This window comes from Necator americanus, chromosome I (genome assembly GCF_031761385.1).
Source record: "Necator americanus strain Aroian chromosome I, whole genome shotgun sequence".
NCBI lineage: Eukaryota > Metazoa > Nematoda > Chromadorea > Rhabditida > Ancylostomatidae > Necator > Necator americanus.
In genome coordinates, this window is record NC_087371.1 from 21395506 (window position 1) to 21415102 (window position 19597).

At 40.3% G+C, this 19597-nt stretch overlaps 1 protein-coding gene across 1 annotated transcript; it reads right to left on the reverse strand.

Annotated features, from left to right (window-relative positions):
* Positions 1 to 2517: 2517 nt before the first annotated feature.
* RB195_006428 (uncharacterized protein) lies at positions 2518 to 2724 on the reverse strand (the record flags this gene model as incomplete). The annotated part of the gene is made up of 1 exon (XM_064179496.1): positions 2518 to 2724. The coding sequence occupies one exon, from the start codon at positions 2722 to 2724 to the stop codon at positions 2518 to 2520; it is 207 nt and encodes a 68-aa protein (XP_064036446.1).
* Between the last annotated feature and the right edge of the window lie 16873 nt (positions 2725 to 19597).

Below are 19597 nucleotides of genomic sequence, written 5' to 3' on the forward strand. Positions count from 1 at the left end.
AGAGGGTTTTCTTTCCGAGGTTTAGACATTCGGAGCCGTTGAGAACGCTCTTTGCTACGTATAGTACACGAATCTCTTTACTGCTGCTCATCACATGCTTCGTTCTGTTGGTTTCTAGAGAAAAAATTCGAAATTAGGACTTTTTGTGAAATAAGAAAATCAGATTCTAATGAGAAATTCAGAGTTGTGTTGCAATAATGGAAAAAATAACGGAAGCGAAACGAGGTGAGGTGATCCGCTGTGCTTGCGACATATTAGGTTCAAGCCGAGAGGAAACTACTCGTTATAAGCTCCCCATCATTTAAACCTCTCCATCCTTTAATTTGAACTGGAAGCCGCTTCTTCGTTGAGAAAGTAGCTGTTCGCTTCAAAAGTAAAATTGTTATGCATTAAGCTCTTAAAGAAGTAGATTCATCGTTTTCAGTGCAACAAAAGAAAATCCGAAGAAGTGTTGCTCAAGATTCAGCCCTGTAGGCGCAGTAAAACATGGAATAATTTTAGGGTAAAAACAAATAAATAAGAAGGAGCTAACGTTTTGACAAATATATGTACAAGGAAAATTGGGGCTGCCCTCAGTAAAAAATGATTTATATTATATTGATTTTCTTAACGATGAAATAATTCAGTTCTTATGACTATTTTTATAGTCGTCGAGTTGAAACGCCATGGAATTGCGATAGAAGTTTATTTTGAAATGGTACAAACCGGGCCTTAAGAACATGCTACTGATATTGTGTTTTTTCACTTCATATTGTTTATTTTGTATGTATTTGTTATTTTGTATTATTAAATAATTTTATATTCATTTGTTATCTTTCTGCTTGTTATATTTCTACACAGTTTGATGATAATTAGATAAAATAAATAAACAAAAAAAAAAACTGACAAAATTCACGACTGTGCTGGGAATCATTGTTAGGTTGCACCCAGGAATGAATGAGCGTCTTATTAGTCGCCTTTCTGTAAGTGATTAATCAAGGCGAGTATGGGAAGGTCGGCCGGAGTGGGGATTTGGCGGTGATCGCGCTCGACTCGCAGCTCAGCGCCGTTCGATCGTCGATTGTTACTGTGTTGTGACAATCCGAAAATATGAAGAGCTGCTGCACTTAAGGTCACTTCACGTACGCATTGACGTCGTTAGCACATCTGTTCAGTAAGAACACATGCACGGCATAAGTGACCAAATGACAGTCCACAGGTGTTCCCATTAGGTGTTGTTGAAGAAGTTTTCGTGAAGAAGCTGATAAGGTTGTTCAGCATCCCGTCTCACTTTCCTTTTCCCTCATCATTCAGTGCGTCCGAAAGTAACGCGAGAAGAGTATCGTGTCCGTTTCGAAGTGGTCAATCAGCTCGCGATGTTGCTTCACTTTGTCCTAATATGCAGATGAAGTGGTTTGATGCGATAGGCCGGCTCTCCGGGGACCTTCGATCAGGGAACTTCGGAGCTGAACCTAAAAAACGCTTGGAGCTTAAAACGAGCATGGAGACCTTGTCATGCTGTCAGACGCTGTCCCTCAGCCAGGAGCTAGGAGCAGGAGTTTTTTCTCCTCCTCCTCCTCTTTACAGAACGCTTGTTGAAGTTCTTTCCATAGCTGTCTTGGCGTCTTTGGTGATGATAAATAGAAATTTACATGTGCGAAGAAGAAAACAGGATTAACAACGTCATAACGATGCATAATGAGAAAATCCTCGATGCAACGCATAAATCTGGCCGATCCGAAGCAAGTGGGAAGGATTTTTTGAGATGCACTGGTGCCCAGAAATAGACCTAAAATTCTTTAAAGAGAAGCACATAAAGCTTAAAAAAATCCGAAAATAAAGAACATAGTGCTTTCAATTATGAAAAGATGCAAAAGAGAAACAATAGAGTGTAAATGGGGAGATGTAAAAGTATGAAAAATCCGTTATAATGAAAAGAGGAGTGGTACTGTTTAACGCTGAGTTAAAGTTAAAGATAAAATAGGATTATATTCCAGTACATTCGATCGATGCATTTGAAATTCACCCGTTTCGGTCCTGAGTGGGGCTGTACCAAAACCGAGTAAAATATGCATGCTAAGCAGCTTTCACGCATCTCACGGACATCTACAAGGATTCTCCGGGAGAACGAAAAAATTGCAATTGCACAGTTCGCGTCCAAGGTCGACCGAGTCCGCCGTTGATTTTACGACGTAAATGATGTGCCACTGATCGTATTGCTGTCATCATTGACATTAGCGAACTACTGATAGGTTAAGTTCAACTTCTCGACAATGTAGAAAAACGAAGAAGAAACGAGAAGAAATGACAGAAGGGCGGATGAAAATTTGTCGAAAGCAAGAAGAAAATTTCTGAGATAGAAATAAATTCCTTTATTGATTTCCTTGAGCTGTAACGAAGATTGACACTGTACATACTTACTTTATTAATGCCTTAAAAGTACAAGAAACAATTCCGTATTGTTACATTCTATTTCCATCTGTTAAATTTATTGGAAACATTTTAACTGTTCCTGCTTAACACAAGCAAAGTCTTGGCTCAGGTGATAAACTTTCGTAATAATAATAATAATAATAATAATAATAATAATAATAATAATAATAATAATAATAATAATAATAATAATAATAATAATAATAATAATAATAATAATAATAATAATAATAATAATAATAATAATAAGTCGCAGTAATAATAAGTAAATAAATAAAAGTAAACAAATTCAACAAAAAAGTCAATGAGCATTAGAGCAGCAATGACTCGTTTATTAAAATGTCACCGTTCCCGGAGGGTTAATTAGGGATCCAGAGAGCTCTTTGTATGCAACTAAAAAGGTCGTGCTCATTAATCACTCCTCCATTTTTAGAGCAGAAAAGCATCCATAATGGGACCACCGCGAAATAAAACAATAAAGAACGGGAGAAAAACTGACGATGTGGTACACAAAATATGAACCACTCGCTCTTCTGAAAGAAAGGAGTCATGTAACCATGCATCCATGAAAAATGAGACTGTGACTGCGCAGAGGGTGGAATCACTTGCGCAACAATGTACTTCGGCCATCTCTACAGCACGCACCGATCCTGGTCAGGAAGGTGTACTGTAAGAGATGAAGCCAGACCCACGGGGGTCCTCCCCACGGTGTCGAAAAATTTGTGCACCGAAAGACGCTTGATGAATAGTGAGCGGTCGGACGACCCGGGGTATTACGCAGTGGCACCTGGCCAGAGGACAGAATAAATACGCGAATGATTGATAGATACCGTAATCGATCGTCATCGATTATGAGAGCAGTATCGATGGCAGAAAATTCTACGAACGATTAATAACAGCTCGAGGGATGATTCTGGGAACAAAATGGTGAAATGGGTTTGATAGTTGGAAATGGGACCGGGTGATAATGGAGTTCCGATCGATGCTAAGAACAGGTTTCAGACGGCTGACGCCAGTACATTTCATTAGAATCAAGGACGGGAACGATGAGCAGATAGGCGAGTGCTGATGGTGGGGTTCTACTGCTGTGCAGAACTGTCCACGGTCAGCCGGGATCTGCTAGCTTATTTAGCCTTCTGAAGGAAAAAAAATCAGATTTTATCACAATTGCGTAGAAGAATTCGTGGATCAGCGGCCGAGATCACCATCCTGTTTGACATTTGTGGATAAAAGCAAAAATCAGCACCTCGATTCCTTGGAAGGAGTTATTTGAAGAAAGCAACGATGTGAGGAGGTGGATCATAGAACAAAAACGTGTTATACTCAATTTTAGGTGATTTTTAAACTGAAAACCCCAAGAAACACAGAATTACCTCGTTTCCATTTTCGGTGTTCAGGCGGGAAATCACTTTTTGAGACAAGTGTTCCTTACGCGAGTCACCGGTTTCCTAGTTAGCTTTTGTCAAAGAATTAAATTTAGGTAGGGATCATAAATTTAGATGACTCCTGAATGTGCTTACAAAAGGCTGGAATCTATTCTACCGAATAACAATAAGTGATACTTTTTTGAACGTGAAGAAGATACAATCTTACCGACCAAAAAAATTCAAAACAAAAAAAGCTTAAAATTCCTTTATAGCATATTTTAATCATTTCGGAATGATTAAAATATGTTACGAGTCGAGTATGTCACAGAAGTATGGATAGTAGCGAAGTAGGAAGTATTGGAAGGTAATATCGGTTTTAAACGAATCAATTCCAAATTTCTTCTGTTCAAAAACCATACATCCTCCACTCCAAAGACACAGAATTTTTTATCCGCCCAATCACAAAAGTCACTGATGATGAGGATATGCTGAGTGTGTCAGAGTGTCATAATCTCTGAGGAAATAAAAGAGAGTTGTTTATTTTGATATGACACCATTACTTACTGCTATTAAAAGAGTAACGAATCTTTGCAATCCAGTTCGTTCGAAGCGTTTTCAGCGTAATTTACGTCTCATCTTTTGCCTCCGACTCCTTATTATTCTCATAGAAGGTTAGAAAAAAGAAATCATATGACTGACATTCCGGTGACAAGTCGGATCGGCTCATTGTGAAATGGTTGCTTCATCTACATTTGTGGTCATACTTACGAATTTTCGAAGTACAGTCTAGTAAAAAAAGTAAATATAAACATTCAATGAAGTGGTGTTGTCGTTACCACAAATTGAAGATAAACGCATATTTTCTATAGGAACGAGGACGAGCTCACGTTACTGGATAGGCAGAAAGGTTCGGCAATCAACGGCGCGATGCAAATGGAGAAGGAGGAGGTCGGGCTCATTCTCACTAGGGTTCACGGCGGGCAAGAGAGTGGAAGAGGCCGAACACTCACTGCAAGTGGATGCGGATCCTCGTATTAGGGTTCATATCTCGCTGAGACCTTACTAGTACGACTGGATGAGACCGGACGAAGTGGTCAGAGCTCATTTCAGCGCTTTGTGTACGTGGGTGGGTTCCCATACGAGTACCACCCTTCTAGAGCCCTAAACCTCGGATTTGGACTTCGTTGGGGTATCCGAGATTTTGAATGATGAATAACATAACTTATGCTTGTGCTTTCTTTTACTTGCGCCTATCGCGATTACTGTATTGGTGGAAGTAAATGAGCTCATCACAAGGGAGAGGAGAATATTCGGTACTGTGCCCTGTTAGTTCGTTAAGAATACGCTTATTAATGCGCAAAGCCGAAAACACTGCCAAGAATTGAACGACATGCGGGCACTAACAATAGGATGGGCTACTAAGAACATCTGCGACGATAATTAACAATTATTGCATCGAAAATCAAGCGAAACTGACGGGCGGGTCGAGGACGATGGGGAATTATTGCAGCAGAAACGTGGCGGCCGATTTCTCAGCAGTTCTTGTTTGCAGAATCTGGTTATTGGAGATTACATAAACAGTGATGATAGGCAGTTGACACCACCTCGAAGAAATGAAAGGAACTGATGGTGATGGGAGGTCGCAGGGAGGTGAGAAAATCCTCGCTTGTTGTTTCAGTGAAGCTCAAACACATTAGATGTAAGGAAATCTGCACGAAAATATCTATTGCCATCCGTATTTTTCGAGGAGGAGAAGGGTTTCGCGAGAAACAAAGGCTGGGAGCTGCTCATATTATTAGGTGCTCGGCCCTAAAAAAGAGATCAAAATTAATCCGATATGAAAATTGCACTGGCCCAGAAATCCTTAGCAGCAGGTGGTCAGGTGCCGAAATCCAGAACGACCCCGTTGCAAGTAGGCTGAGCAAGCTTTAGTTACGCAGCTACGTAGATAATAGCGGTTCTATAATCTTCCTTTTTGTTCACCGCTAGAAATCGCCAATTTTTCCACCCACTAATTAGTTCACGGGGTGGAATAAGTGTTAGAATTCTGATTTTCTTTTAGCATCCTGAAATTTTGTGCGTAAAATGTTAACATTCTAAAATCTAAAAAATCTGGAAAGAATTAAATTTTTAGCCTACACTGCTGAAAATTCATGGCACGAATTCGTGAAATTGCTAAAACCATTGCAAAAATTCAAAGATAAAATAACCAAAAAGGATTTTTCGATTATTTTTGATAGAAATGAACAATTTTCTGCAGTAGAATGATTTGTGCTGTTGTATAACAGTTTGAAAGGGAAAACAAACCGCTAGTCCGGAGATTGTGCGCGATCCAGACAGGAATAGCGTGCATCGCATGCAATGTCATCTGGCAGATAAGTACAAAAGCATCGCTGAGCTTCTCTGTGTGGCAAAAACGCCAGATGAATAGCATACAACACTCCTCAAATAAGAAAACAACTGAAATTTCATGGAATTCCATTCAGTCTTGATCCACGTATCACTAGCCACCTCCCGAAATCGTTGAGATCCTTCTTTTTACTTATTCGCCCAAAATAACGTTCTAGAAATAACATCAAAAATTCTAGAAAATCTCTAAGTAACATGGGATACTGAGGTCATGGTTGAATATGAATGGTTGGTGTGTAATAGCTGCTGGAAACGGTTAAATTATGAGGGTGTGGCAACCAGGGCGCCCACGCCCGCCCCACCCCCTCATATGGCCTCTTCATGCAAATGAGCGGGACCGACAATAGCAAGATCATCCGTTTACGAGCTCTTGATGGGGAAGTCGGCTCCGAGCCGAGGTGATGACGACGACGCGCCCTTGAAGGAGACGTCGGCGCTTCAGAAGTGCACTTCAATGCCGTTCTACACCAGAAATCCTATTGTTATGAGCATATCATGAGGGGCGACTTCTTTCTGACCACCACCTGCACATCAGTTCTGCTTGTGAATGGACTGTGCAATTTTTATTTGGAAAGGTCCCACCGGAAGGATAGATTATTTTCTATACTTGCCGTAAAGATGGTAAGTTCAAGGAAATTAGCGAAAGAGTAATGGAAGAATCTCATCCTTGAAAAAATACTTTTGTTCCATCTTTATCAGAGATCTGTTCGAAAGACCCTTGTTCGATCTCCCCCTGGAACTCGCGTAGGTGTGATCGATCTACGATCTACAATATTTCAGTGTCGCAGTTCCATGTTCTGGCTTAACATCACGTCTCGCCTGAAATTCCTGTCGACATCAGATTTCTTCAGAACTTCTTGCACCGTCCAAAACTTCCTTTTAAGTTCGGCGCTCTTTTTCAGTTTAAGTCTGGAAGAATCCTCAGTGCATCTTGGAAAAGGAATCTGATGGAATCGTTTTAATGTGACCAAAACGAGCAAAGGCGAACTTATTCACTACCAAACGTTTAAATTGGTTTTCTGCGACAACCTTTGAGGGTAAAGGAAGATGTCGATGATTATTTTTCATTGTTTTTTTGTTGTGTACTTATATTATTTTTCACATCATATATTCTACATTGTTTTATATTATGTCGTATATTATTATGTATTGAAGTTTTGTATTCCGCTAAGAAGTGACGGTCATTACATTTGAACTTATTCAGCACCGAACCACATAACTTGGTGTGATGCAAAGGGGCAAAACAATTAGGAAAAACCATAATTGAAAACAAAATCTAGGAATTTCAGGAATTTGCAAAGAGACATAGCAAAATTCCTACATTTACGCGCAACAGTGGAGCTGTGCGTCCATGATAGGAACACGCAAATAATGTTGCTGCTTAATTAAGCTTTTAATGTTAGACGCAAAAGTGGCAGAAAAATGGAGACAGGGTAAACCAAAGACAGTGATGTTGCTTTTCATTGGCCCTGCTTTTTTAGGAGGCTTTAGTCTAGCAGGCCGAAAGTAAAAAACCATCTTTCTCTTTTGCACGAAAAATCTGTGCAAGCATGTACTTACTACTAATGAAGCTGAATACACTGTCGTCTTTTTTCGCGGAAACAAGAAGAAATTCGTTTTTTCTTTGACTTGCGTGAGGTGATCTGCTTGAAAGTTCACAATATTTTGCTGACTGTATGTAGGCTCAATAGGTGGTACTATTAAGTATTATGAAAGCAAAGCAAAGAGAAAAAAGGAGCACCAGCAATATAAGTTGAGAAATCGTATGTTGATACAAATTTCAACCCACATATCGACTATACTACTACTTACTAATTATACTACTTATTTATTTTATACACCACATCTTGTGCCATTGAAAGCTTAAGGAAAATTAGTATAACCGCCTTCCGCCAAGTTTCATCAAAAAGATGAAGGCTCAAAGAACTGGCGGAACAAATCGTCGTTCTTAATTTCTGTCCAAATCCAAATTTTATAACTATCGACCTGCGATGAGGACGCGCAGTGAGGTATCAGATAGCTCTGATACGTTATGATAGGACTGAAAACCATAGTAGAAGGCAGAAGTCGAGGATCAATCTTGACAGGGAAGAAACAACAGCTTAGTCGCATCCAGAATCTTGGAGCGGAAGTGGAAGATTTGGTTTGTTGAGGGTTTGAGACGCTCCATGAGTGAAGCTACTTGGATGTTCACCTGCCTACCACCCCAGTCAAGTACACCACACGAAGAAAACTGCCTTAAGGGCTGTGAACTGCGCGGTTCAGAAGACAATGCATCCATGCACGTTTATAAGTGAGTTAATAACCTTGTGATTAAATTTGCAGGTAACCCTCATTTGTCAGTAAAGAACTTGCAATGACGGTTTAAGAACTCCTGCTCTCATATTACCGCTCGAACACTGTCCTAATCGTGGTTTTTATTATTTTTAAGCTATTAATATATTTCAAGTAAATTATTTCCTGAGGTATACGTAGGGGTAATAAGTTAATTCCTTGCATGGAGTTTCTCAAAGGATCGCAACGAACATTGTTATAACCACAACATCCCATGATTTGTTGTTGTTTTGAGCCGGAAACTATGCGTTCATTGTCACACAAGGTTTTGACTGGTATTCTATTCCATATTTTATCCCATACTTTTTATAATGTATATTTTTGTATATTTAGTGTAGTTCCTAGAGAGGCTGTTAAAACTAGACATTGCAAGGCATCGTATGTTTCTGAATAATACGAAGAATATTCCTACTAAGCTCAGCTACATTTCGGTTTCAATTTCAATTTTGAGGCTAATGCTGTGCAAGGCTACGGTAGGATCAGTACGGCGATGTGCGAACAAATCCTTGCTAGAGGAAATGGAATTTATTCGGCAACGGCTAAACGAAGCCAAGAAAAGTCTTATTTCCGCTGAGCGGCTATTACGCTGCAGTTTTAGGTCGACTAGTACCCACGTAGCGTGTATGACGGTCAGAGGACACGTTATTCCACTTTCCCCATCCTGAAATGGTTAAAGGATAAACAGCTGTGGATGGAATTTCCCAATGCAAAACGCTTATGTTTTGTTACCCTAGGCTTAGAGCTAGCGTTTCTACGCAAGCATGGCAAGACAAGCGTGAAGTACATAAGCAAACACTACAACATTAAATAAATACATAAATAATAAATAAATATCACAAAATAAATTTCTATCGTGACTGAAATTATATATCATTATATCAGTATCAGTAATATTAAAAAATTTACCGCTATCAAATAAGGCGTGAAGAAAGATTTTTTGATCTTCTCCTTCAGAAAAAAAAAACAGTGACATGAACACAGAGGACTAAGCTGTAAATTAGCAGGTAACCTAAGAAAATTACATAGTACTTTTTTCTCATATCGCAGAACGAAATCAATGTTAAATTTTAGAACTGCCCATTCTTCTACTCTACACTACAAATTCCCTAACATTCTGCTCTCAAAAGTTGATTATGGTAGCTTTTCAGGATGGAAAAATGAGGCAGGTTTCAACCTACACTCACCTGATAATGCGCTGGTATGAAAGAAAAAGGCACTAATTTCGTGGTTGAATTCCAGGTGTATTTGAACGAATCACAAACAAGCAAACAAATCAGTGAACCAGAACGTACGACACGCGATATTCATCTGAATTCTGATGATTCATTTGAACTAGACACAAGGTAGCAACTCGTGAGCTCTAACTCACAAAATAAATGAAAGAAGGGCGTGGGTGACCGCCTGCAAGTTCGAATTTTCCTACAAGGCACTTCACAAGGCTATCCTTGTATACGCGCTGATTTCTCCAGCAGCCACTGATTTTAGTTGAACAGGGTGACGAGAAACCCCTCTGACTATCGTCCGCTTTCTCGCAGTTGCGGAGCGAGTGTAGGTACGGTGCGTCGTAAGATAATTCATAGGAAACTACGAACTGGAAGGCTGTTTCCCAAGCGGTTTTTCAGGATGATTCACAACGTTGTTCACGCTCGTCATTTACACTTCTAGTCCTATTTCTTGGAACTTTTAATCCACCTATTTGGAGAGATCCTAATATCGTCAGTTTTGTCGTATGCTACCTTTAACCGGTGGTAGAATTGCCGTCAACGGACAGTTCTCTTGTTACACACATCGTGGCAAATACAACCACTTAACAAACCTGAACAGTAACGAATTTCAACACAAATATCTACATTTCAAGGGAAATGCGCAGAGAAACTCATCATCGGCAGAGCCTCGACACATGCGCAAAGTGCTCCAAGGCTGTAAGAGCATAAGCTAGATAAGCCATACTATGTGGGTTCTTTTTGCGCCAAGGCAGAGGAGAGAGTTAGAGCTCTTTAAACATTCCTCTTCCGCTAAAAATCTCTATTTGCCGCTTTTCTGTTTCCTAATTTTTTTTTTAATAAAATTTCCATTCAGATTTCGTGGCAAACTTACTAGACCCCTCACAATTCCTTCTATGGTTCTTCCATTCATTCAAGTTTGGTTTCAGATCTATGTGATCGATTAGATTGTGGACTGAAACCAAACTTGAAAATCGATCGATGGACCAGGCCATTCGCGATTTTAGAGTCTTCGTGCATTGTTGGTTGTTTTATCGTTTTTTTGTTGGATAGAAAACCAGAAAATAGAGATATTTGAGAAAAGATCGAACCTTACTAGACAACAGCGCCGATTCATCAGTCCACAGGCAGTACAGGAAATCCATGTCTAATCCAAAGCTTGTCCGAATTCTTGTGACTTTTACTTGTGAACTTTGTCGGATTCTCTAATTTCTTTCCCTTAACCACGAACTTTCCAAACTGGGAACGAGCTGTGTTGTATTTGTGTTACATATGTATTTATTATTATTTATAAAGGATAAAGGATAAAGTTTCTGGCGTTAATCAATCCGCCTGGGATGCGCCCCACGTTCACTTCAATTCAGAATCGTTTGAGGTTTACGAACGTGTAACTGGCCTCTACAATGACTTGCGGCGGCTAGCCGATGTGCCAAGTCAGTGTTTTTATCCTCCCAGACAAGTCTGGTACCAATTTATCGACCCCGGAGGGATGAAAAGCTTGGTAAGCACTAGGGAAGATTCGAACCTCCGATCGATTGTGCAGGAAGTGGAACCTCTAACCGCTACACTACACCCGATCCATTATTACTTGTATGTTTATTTATCTATATTTACCTGCAAAAATTTGAACAATAAGGAAAAGACTTTCAAGACTCGTGATTGATGCTTTTCTTGGAGCTTAAGCATTTTTCTAATGCATTTAATTTTTTGATGAACACCGAAAAATGCCATTCAATGTCTTTCGCCTCATTCCAATTCAAGACCTCGTGTCGGGTGAATTCCAGACATCACCTTTGACGGTTGATCTTTTCCATCTTGTGTAATCTACTATTACCTTATCTATCTTCTATTTTAGTCCTCCCTGGTCAAGAGATCACAGTTGTGTGACCCTATTACCGTGAATCTTCGAACAGAGAAAAAATCTTTGTAAATTTATTGGTAGGTGAGAAATAGACGTTTCACAGTAAACAAAACTTCCAGCGTTGTCACAGGTTCCCGGAAGCCTTTCGTAAACAGCAATCGCAAATGTGCAGTTCGCCCAGGCGGTGGTACGCGAAAAATAGCGTGAAGAGTTCCATATACTTTCTAGGAAATCAAATTCTGGGATTCTGGGATCTCCCGACAATTAATCCACTTCAGGCTATGTATTTATATATGCACCTTGATCACATACATAAATAAATAAACAAGCAAATAAACAAACAAACAAACACACCACGTATTTGATAACCTTCAGACTATCCACTTATGAATCCCAGCTAAAGGAGGAAAAACCATAACAAACATGGAAAGTTCGTTTGCGGTGCCATCAACCACTCCGCATTTGTTTGTCCGGTCCGGACCGACAATCGACGGCTGCACGTCGATGTTGTGTTATTCCATTGTACTAATGAGGTGGATACTCATAGTGATGCGATTAATTTCATCTATTCGATTATTGCGGATACGGATGGATTCGACAATTAGCCAGCCACATCGTCCACTCGTCTCTAAGGGAATCGCTCGAAGCGATTATCGTCGTTGAGAAGTGGGAAGCATGTGGACATGTCCTACTTGTGGGATTAATGTGGCCATGGATTAGGGAAGTTGATTTCCGCATGACTAATCCACGTGGGAGGAACGAAATAGAGACTACACAGCTCCAAAAAATAACCTGTGGCATGTGTGTGGTTTTAATTTTACACTTTAAAGTTTTTTTATGTGGTAAGTTCAGAGCGGTCAATTTGTTTTTCAATTTTATCATGTTTAAAAAAGAGACGATTTCTCAGCAGTTTACAGTAATACAGTCCAATACTAATATATAATATAATGATATTTATAATGTGTTCCGGAATAGTTATAAAGATATACTTTCTTGGATCAACGGAATAACTATCCTCTAAAACAGATATGAGCCACCTCTTTTTTTTGTTGATGTGAGGATTTCTTTTAAAAAAAATGCGACTGAAGAAAATTTTCTAGCAGGGTTAATCTGGGACAACCTATATACATTTCTTCAGCAAGTTTTTATGATCTAATACCAGAATGTGGGTGTAAGTAGTGTAGCGGTTAGAGTTTCCGCTGTCTGCACGATCTATCGGAGGTTCGAATCCGCCGTAGTGCTCACCAAGCCTTTCATCCCTCCGGAGCCGATAAATTGGTGCCAGACCTGTCTGGGAGAATAAAAACACTGACTTGGCACATCGGCTAGCCACCGCAAGTCATTGTATCGGCCAGATACGTTCGTGAACCTCAAACGATTCTGAATTGAAGTGAACGTGGGGACGCATCCCAAGCGGATTGATTAACGCAAGAAACTTTAACTTTTAATACCAGAATTCCGGTTTTAGTTTGAACAGCTGGCAGAGACAGTAATTCGTGAACTTCGGTTTTTTTAATCCTTCGCAGAAGATATTTACAGAGATTTTGAAATTTCCGACTAGTATTTGGATTACGTGGACGCACTTATTATACAGTTCAACGAGCGACAATATGTTATCGATTTTTATCTTTCAGTAGTTAGTAAGTAATTTTAGCAATTTAGCGAACAGAATCCAGAGCAATAATCTCTGGATTCATGCTTTTTTTTGGGAGTGGAGACAAACGAGAAAAGTGAAGGAACGGTAAAAAAGCGCAAAGTTGTGGACCCCTGTTCGAGCCATTACTGTGCGAAAAAGTAACTGTTGTTTGGAGTTGTGCTCAGCAATGGCGGATGGTGTTTGCTCTGGCGTACAACAACAACGGTGGCGTACTGATGAGCCACAGTGTTGTCTGTGAATTTCCGCTTTCTTGCAGTTTCCTCTCCTCCATCATCTGTGTTCACCTCCGAAAAGAAGCGCGAATCCAGAATCAGTAGCTAATGATCTGATTTCTATCATGGACTTCCAAAGTTCCTTTTAAGGTTTGATTTGTGCAGCCGATTGAGCTGACTTTAAGAGATAAAATTTTTTTAATCGTATCTTAAGACTCAGCTGCGCGGAATACGGATTGAAACACGCTGGATTAGTAGGAAATTAAATTTTCATAGCTCGGATGCTCAACGGAAAGTCACAGCTTAGAGACAAATCCAGTATTCTATACGAGTAATTCACAACAACATTAGAAAACAAAGCTGAAAAGTAAAAAAAGTTTTTTCGCCGTTCAACCTTAAAAGGCACTGACAAATTCACTCGGCCCAGGTCACTACATCAATTTGGGTCTTTGACGAATTCCACTGGATTGTATCTTTAAAAACATGCCATTCTCCTAGCAACCATGAGCGGAATAGCAGTTCTTGCCTTTTTCTATTTATGATATGCCTTTTAGTGTACTTTAATAAGTGAATAAATAAACAATAAAATAAATAAAATAATAACAACAAATTTGCTCTATATTTTCTATATCAAAGCCGCCTCAACTCTTCTCGAACTTTTTTCCAAAGCACACTGAGAACTAACAAACTAACTAATCGGTGCAGCTACACTGATTAACTACGAGCGATTACTCGAAAGTACACAAACGAGGTTGGCTGACAGTTATTACTTGTGATCCTGCCGCCGCTTCCCCGTGGGACCGGTCAGTCCACGCTATCGCATCTCATCATGTGAAGTTGATCAAATGTGGTGGGAGCGCTCAGCAAGCTGTTCCCCCTTTGAACGTGCCGACCGTCACCGCCGGCGCCCGAGGATCGCAAGGGGCTTCAGTGGGAAGTTATGCGATCGAGAGAAATCGAGAGGATAGATCGCATCATTTTAGGTGCGTTCGTGAAGGAACAACAGTATTTCCAATGTTCAGCTGACGTTTCATAGGAGAGTACGAAAAAGATGGACATTAGCACCTGTTGTGAGCGTTCGTGGTGTAATGGTTAGCATGGATGCCTTCCAAGCATTCGACGGGGGTTCGATTCCCCCCGAACGCATCGTTTTGTTCTCGTCCCTGAGACTGTGACAAAATCCGTAGTTCATGAATTTCCATGGTTCTCAACAGTTCGACTTCGTCCGAAGTTGCCGCGACTTTCTTTCGACTCAAGCAAATTGTACAACAACAAAGTTCAATCTTTCTGCTTTCCTTTCCTTCACTTTTTCAGCGAAAATTCTCCCGCGATGCCATGTTTGTCAGTGTGCGATGGATGTACACTAAATAACGAAAGTCAGTTTAGCAAATATGATCCTAAAAAGGAACGCGTTTTCCCCCAAAGCCTTTGAGATTTGAAATTGCATAGTTTATAAGTAGAATTGACATCATTGCATGCGGTAATGCTGGAGAAAGATGTATCCAGATTCCGTAAAAGGTTTTTAGAGAAGATTAGAGAAATTTAGGTGAATTGCTGCAGGTCGTTTTTTCTCGCGTCTTCTATGAAAGTGTTGCAGGTTGGCAAGGAAACAACATTCACTATGCGACTAACCAGAGACTGCATTTCACTCTAAATGCAACCCACTGAAAAATTATAGCTTACCATTTTTTTCACGTTATCTTCTTAGTCCAAGTGCAGGTGGAGGTCAAGGTTACAACTGAGGTAAACTGCAAATGTAGATAGTTTTTGCCGTCAAGTATTGCTTTGGGAAATTAATTTTTACAAGGAGCACTAAGGATAAACAATCAGATGAGGGCTCTCTACTGGCTTTTTTCCAATTAGTCATCGTTCAAGAAATATTCGAAGAGCGACGGTGACATTTCTGGTCATGCCGTCCTTTTTACAAAGTATCTATGCATCACTGAGTTGAATGTGAGGTTTAAATGAACATTAGTGATTGAGCTTGTTACCCTCGATTTTGAGGTTTATTCGATGGGACCCTGTAGTGGGATTTGTTCTCTTGCTGGTGACCTCCAGCTGCAGTAGTACATATTTTCTTTCTATTATTGTTGGCGCTATTTACCATCGTAACTGGAACACCAACCTGTTGATTCTGTCGCCAATGACTACTTCTGAACGGTTCACACTGTGGACACGAAAAGACGAAACTCGTCAGCATTGCTCCGTAACTCATTATCAAAACCCATAGACACAGCTCCTTACATATCTCCGTTCCTCGAGGTTTCTCGTTTGTTCGAAGGTGGGTTTTCGGGAGATCATTTCGCCGTACAGTTCATCTAATCCTGTTGAAATTATATTATCGAGTTTGATAAGCTGTACACGAGGTTGTTAAACAAATTTATTGGCTAACGTTTCGGCTATATCGCCTTCTTCAGAGCCTGAAAGGGGCGATATTCAATCTACAATTCAAACGACCAACCTCTCACAACTAAACTGATAGTCACCTACTTTCAATCCAAATTTAGCGACTACACTGAATGCTCACCTTTATCGGAGATGCCTGATGGACCGCTGACTGATCGATCACGAGGGCGAATGGTTCGAATGTACATTCGGATCGGACAAACCATTCGAGATATGGCGCGAGTTCCCGCGTTATCGACAGACATTTCCTTGCGGTTATTTTGGGTTTTTGGCTTGGATCAAATGCCTCCAGCGATTTTCGAGCAACGTTTTGTTTCGTGGCTAAGATTTGGACCCTAATTTCAAATCGGCTCCGTCGTGTTTTTGTGTTTATGGGCACCTAAAGGTGTCCATCCTCGTAACTTTCTTGCCGTGTCTTTGTGGGATACAGGTCTGCCGTTTCACCGATATACTGTCGCCACAGTTAAAAAATCAGGTAGATTACCCCGGTCGTTCTGATCTACCTGTGGGACAATAATACAGTTCGGTGTTGTACAGATGGTATCGTTAAACGATTCCGAACTATTGACGTTTCAAATTGTTCGTGGTTTTCACGCCGAAACGGAGTATCGTCTGTTCTCTAATGGGGCGCTCTTCATCGGAGATGTAAGAGAGGTATCTTTCTGTGGTGGGGTTTTCGACGTTCGGACTTCTAACCGTTATGGTCGACGTCTAACAGACGATACCGAAGTGAACGAGCACAGCAGTGGAAAACCCCACCACAGATAAGATCCTCTCTTCCTTCTCTCCGATGAAGTGAGCTGCCTGGTGGGGGCAGACTTGGAGCTCCGTTTCGGTCGTTGAAATACCACCAACAATTTGAAACGTCATTAGTTCGAATCGTTTTACGATACCATCTGTACAACACCAATATTATTTAGGAGAAGGATTTGAGTCGGGGTATCTACTGATTTCTTGCGACTGTGGCACGTTATCGGTGAACGGCACGACCGCTGTATGTCCGTCAAAGAGCACGTGGCGGCAAGTAGGTTAGAGGATGGACACCTTTGGGTGCCATAGAACACAAAAACACGACGGGGTTTGTAGGCCAATCTTAGCGACGAAACTAAACGTTGGCTCAAATCGCGGGTTTTGGATCAAGCCAAAACCCTAAAATGAACCGCGGGGTGTTAGCGAACTCGCCTTTTGGTTTGTCCATATGTGCATTGACCATCGCCCTCGTGATCGACGTCGGGTCCGGTCTATAGGTGGTTGGTGTGCTAATTTGTGATTGAGGGCGTGGTTTTTGTTGTGGGTTGGTCGTTTATTGTGATTTCGCCCCTTTGGTCTGAAGAAGGCGTATGCGAAACGTTAGATATTTTTTAACAACCTTTCTCAACTCAATAATCACGCGGCTTGAGCTTTTCACCTGTTGAAATTGTCTTTCTGTTATTTCACCAAGATCGGCACGTAATCTTAAAGACCTGGTTGTTCAATTAATTCTAATTGTGCATGTAAAATCGATTTGAAAACTCTTAATTTTGTTAATCAATTCAATTTCTCTATAAAAGATGGATTAGTTGACTAACTAATAAAATTTGTATGCGTTACTTCTTGTGAGAAGGACAACAGAAATTTCAACTTCCTTATAATTAAACTAGAATGAAAAAAAACGTAACAAATCAAAAAGTAATTGAAAACATTCGGGATAAAGGGTAATTATGAAGTAATATTGTAGCGGTAGCGTTGTTCGTAGTTTTGTTCAAGACCTACGAAGAAATTAAGGCCTAATAAGTTGTTATTGAAGAAAAAAGACCGATAAGGAGGGATTCAAAACTAACATACGTGCTTAACTTATCACAACAGAGCACGTTTGCAGTCAAAATGTTTCCCAAACATCCTAAATTTCCCACCTTATACTATTTATTTTCTGTTTGGTCGTTGGACCTCTGCTTCGTGAGGTAACACAGGTCCAACCTCCAAAGAGAAAGCAGAGGTGAAGCAATTACCCAACTGTAATTTTCTTCCGATTTTTGAAAGGCAGAAATCTTGTCCAACTTTCTGCATTTACTCAGAAAAAGTCCTTTCACACTCTACTGCCCGAATAACAAAGCTCTTGTAGAGGTTGTTGAGAAGCAAAGTCAAGGACTTAGGTCCCTCCTGTAGAAGCGGTTTTATCACTATTTAGTAGGAGCCAGGAAAATAACATTTTGATACTCCTATAGGGTGATTCCGTGCACTTATTCCTAATTGTTGTAAAAAAAACGGCCCGTAAAATGCGGCTTCGAGCGTTCCCGGGCGCTATTTTCCACGACGAGTTCGATTGGAGCGCGCCAGCCTTGTGCACGTGCCGCAGATTCCGTGCCCATAACCCACTTGAAACTCGCACCACCCCAGATTCGTGGGGTGATACCTTTAAGAATGGGAACAAAACGTTCTCCTTATTCTCCTTTCCCACCTTTTTTGAAATAATTTTTTTTTGCCTCCTTTCAGAGGTGTTTTGAGAGTTCTTGCTCTTCCCTGTTGTCACGGTATTGCGTTGACTTGTCACATTAACTTCAAACACATATAATGAATAAACGAATGACTGAATGAATAAACGTGTAGATTAGTGAATGGATGAACGAATGAACGAGCAAATGGTTACAGGTGAATGAATGAGTAAATAAATAAACAACTGCATAAACGAATGGACAAACGAACGAACAAAGGATGCGTGAGTGACTGAACGTGTTAATGAACAAGTGAATAAATCATTGAAAGTGAGCCAAAGAATAGACGAGTAAACGAATGATTGAGCGAATAAACGAATGAGAGATCGAATAAGTAAATCGACGGATGAACGAGTGATTGTGTAAGTGGATGAGTGAATGAATGGAAGAGCAAGAAGATCTTGTAATGAATGTTCTGATTACGACTTCAGCAATCATCAACTTAAATTTCTGTGCAGAATTTTTTCTGTTTTTCGATGTGTCGTAGTCGGTATCAATTATGTGTTGCTATGACATGCGTTGACGACGCGTCGTGCGTCTGATTGTGTTGTTCACCAGGTGATGTTTATGTAAAACTGGTTTTCGCTTACAAATTGTCGCCTTTTCGTATTTTGATGCCATATGAATAGCAGGATCTCTTGTGGAAAAGCTTGTTCTGCATGTATTTCTCTCTTCGAACCTCGTGATCCTCGCGTTTTCTCGTTCAGGTAATAGGACAGCAGATCATGTACGCAGAACTTTTGCGATTGTGCTGTCCTCCATTGCGATCTTCCAGTCGTTCTCAGAAATCTAAAAACTTTTTTCTTCTGAGTATTCTTTTAATAGTTTCTTGGATATAGTTGTTTTTTTTTCTGAAACGCTTGTAACTACATGATTTCCTCTGTATCACAGGCATGTACACACGATCGCGAGAATTCTCTGAAATTCTCTTTCTGCCCTTTACTTTTGTTTGTCTGCTTGATAAACGCGGAAGACAAAGTTTTTTATTCTCAGAAAAAAACCTTGTATTTTTCGCTGTTAAAGTTAAAGTTTAAAGTTTCTCGCGTTAATCAATCGGCTTGGGATGCGCCCCCACGTTCACTTCAATTCAGAATTCAGAAATCAAATTCTGAATTCTGAATTCTTTCCGCTGTTAATGCTCAAATTCTTCCCTCTGCCTGATATATGAGAAGAGTTCCAGTCTATGTGCAGCATATATCAAGCAATAATATTTGGCTGAAAAAAGGGACTTACTCTTTGCAAGTA